Raw genomic sequence first — 2,882 nt, forward strand, 5'->3', positions numbered from 1 at the left:
GGGAGGCTGGCGTGGAGCAGCCGTCCCTCCGCGCCCGTGGGGAGCTGGCGGTGAGGCTGGGGGCTCCCCTTGCTGTCCTCGCCCCCCTGTCCCGGCCACCATGGCGCAGCCCGGGGACTGAGCCAGACAGAAAAAGGAGCCACGGGAAACTCGCTCCCGCGTGGGTCCCCCCCAGCAGGTGAGGGGCGTCGGGTGAGGGGACACGCGGGAGCGGGATGGGGGGCGAGGATGGAGACACCCCCCCCACCACCACCACCCACTGCCCCGCGTGGAGGGGCTGGTGTCTCTCTGCGTGGGGGGCTGCTGCCACCCACCCCCCCGCCGTGGGATGTAGGAGGGGGGAGCGAGCTCTGACTCCACGGTGATGTGAGACCCCCCCTGCCGCGGGTTACACGGGTGATGTGTGTGTGTGTGTGTGTGTGTGTGTCCCCTCCGCCGTGGGAGTGGGACCAGTAGGTGAGGATAGTCCCTGTCCAGCCGGCTCCCAGTGGGACTGGTTTTAACTGGGGGTGGTGGTAGGAGCTGGGGGCCCCCGCGGAGCACAGCACCCATGTGCTGACAGCGAGGGGCGCAGGTGATGAGTCTGGGAGCGCTCAGCAGGTCTCACTCAGTGGGTGATTTCAATTCCTTCCATGCCAGAGCCGAGCTGGGGGCTGATTCCCCCCCCCCCCCCCAGCTGGGTCTTATGATGAAACCTCGGTGGCAGTGGAAGCACAACTCCCCCGGGGCTAACGGTAGTCACTGTGGGCACAGACCTGTGCCTGGGACTAGCCTGGCTCAAGCCCCACAACCAGAGGGGCAGTGACAGCAGGATCAGGCCCGTGGGGAGAGCGGGTCTGGCCCCCGGGCAGGGTGCTGGGGTAGCCAGAGGTGGTGTGGGTGCAGGGGTGCCCCAAACCTTGGGGGTGAAAGAGGTCCTGGAAGCTTGTGTGCCACCCCTCATCTCCCCAGGGACATCCACGATGGCCACCGAAGCTGGACGTTGGCATGTGGCCAAGCACGGGTGGGTGGTAGGACCCCCCTCACCTCGGCCGGCGAGCAAGGAGTGGCTGCAGGGATGTGGTGGTGGGCCCGTGGTCCTGCCCAGCTTGCCCACCGGCTGCTTCTCCCTGCCTTTGGGGCACTTCCAAGCCCAACTGGGGCCACGGACGTGTCAAAAAGCCACCTGGTGTGACGTGGTGGGCAGCTCCGCCGAGCGAGAGGGAGGGATCCCCTGGCAGCAAGTCTTTGTCCCCAGCACCCCAGGTCACGGTGCTGGAGCTGCATAGAGGATTAGCCAGGATCGGGCCCCTTGCCACCTCAGGGTACCCCGTAGCCGCTCTCACGTGCCCGTTGTGCTCCGCCAGCAGCGGGAGGATGGAGAACAAAGCCATGTACCTTCACACCTTCAACGAGAGGGAGAGCGGCTCCGTCTTCGAGGAGCCCTTCGAGGGAAGGAACCTCTCCAAGCTGAACCTCTGCGAGGACGGTGAGTAACAGCCTCCAGGGGCGGCTTTGAACCCGGTGGCGGAAACCTGGGGGGGTTCTCGGGGTGGCGGTGGGGGGCAATGACACACAGGGGGATGTGGGAGCTTGGATTGCTTCAGCTCCAGCTGCAGGTCCCCGAGCTGAGGGGCGATCCCTGTCCTGGGAAGGGGGGGATGCCCGGGGTGAGGGTGCTGTGGTGGAAGAAGCACCGTGAGGAATGTAGAAACTTCTTCTCAGTGGGAGAAACGCTCGGGGAATCCCCTGCAAGGAGGTTTCTGTGTGTCCCCTGTACCCCCCAATTTCTGATCTGGTGGGGGCGTGACCGAGCCAGGGCACCTCTCAGGGTGCCCAAGATCTCGTTCAGTCCTGCCTCTGACCCAGGAGGTTGTGCTCCAAGGACAGTCACTTTCCTTGCTAAAGGTGGATTTTTGGAGTTTTGGTGTGTTTTGTGGTTTGTTTGTTTTATTTTTTTTTTTTCTCCTCCAAGCCTCTGGCTCTCTCCATGTGGCCTGGTCCGGAGAAGCCCTGCGGTGGGGAGGGCAGCCCAGGGCTGTGCAGCAGGACACGGCAGGACCTGCTCGCACCTCCCACACATCTTAGCTGGCCCCTACCTCCCCCGTGGACTTGCTGAGCTCTTTCTCCTTCACTCTTGCCCCACGAAACACTGTCCACATTTCGCCAGACTTGGTCCCCACGCAGACAGCCCTGATGAATTTTTCCCTGAGATCTTTGCAGCTTGGGTAGGAGAAGCCGGAGTGGCAGTGTTGGGTGCTCAAGCAGAGATGTGGGGTCCCCTTTGCTGGCACCTTTGCTGGGAGAGTTGTGGGGCTACTGGGGAAACTGGTCTTGTTCTGAGCAGGCTTCCCAGCACTGCTGCTCCCTGGCCTCAAGCACGGGATCGGGGTGATGGGGGACTCACCTTCCCGCTTTTAGGCACGTGGGGTATCCCCAGGGTGTGACGGAGAGCCCTGGCATGGGGTAGCCACGTGTGCCAGGCTGGGCCACATCCAGCCCTGGCCGGTTCCCCCCAAGTTGGTGTCCCCTTACTCTCCGCAGCGCGTCTGCTCCTGCCTCTGCTCACCTCCCTGCTGCCGGCAGCAAATCCAGCGCTCGCTCCACCTGCCTGCAGCAGAGAGAGGGACAGATCCTGCCCAGGGGCCATCCCCGTGCTCTGCAAACGTGGCAGGGGGGTGCTGGAGCCTGGAGGGAGCGATGCTGGGAGAGATGTGAGGAGAGAGTTGGTGTCTTCCACGCCCAAGGCCACCGTTCCCAGCAGAGACCTTGCCCTGGGGTGCAGGGAGGGTTCAAGGTATCTCCCTGGCTTTGGGATTTTTGTGGCAGGTTGCCCTGGATCTCTCAGGGTGATTCTGCTCATCCCTCGCCCGATGCAGAGGTGCCCCCCCCCCCCCCCCCCC

At 64.0% G+C, this 2,882-nt stretch overlaps 1 protein-coding gene across 3 annotated transcripts in view; it reads left to right on the forward strand.

Annotated features, from left to right (window-relative positions):
- Positions 1 to 6: 6 nt before the first annotated feature.
- The window catches only part of SCARA5 (scavenger receptor class A member 5), a 34,684-nt gene continuing 31,808 nt past the window's right edge, over positions 7 to 2,882 (forward strand). For 2 of the 3 annotated variants that reach the window (XM_026845436.1, XM_026845434.1), the window contains exons 1-2: positions 7 to 178; positions 1,347 to 1,468. In XM_026845436.1, the coding sequence (XP_026701237.1) occupies positions 1,357 to 1,468 (112 nt within the window). In that variant the 5' untranslated portion in view covers positions 7 to 178; positions 1,347 to 1,356. Of the gene's footprint in view, positions 179 to 1,342; positions 1,469 to 2,882 lie in introns of all 3 variants that reach the window. The other variant, XM_026845435.1, reaches the window with a different exon arrangement.

This window comes from Athene cunicularia (assembly GCF_003259725.1).
Source record: "Athene cunicularia isolate RWA chromosome 3 unlocalized genomic scaffold, athCun1 chr3_part1, whole genome shotgun sequence".
NCBI lineage: Eukaryota > Metazoa > Chordata > Aves > Strigiformes > Strigidae > Athene > Athene cunicularia.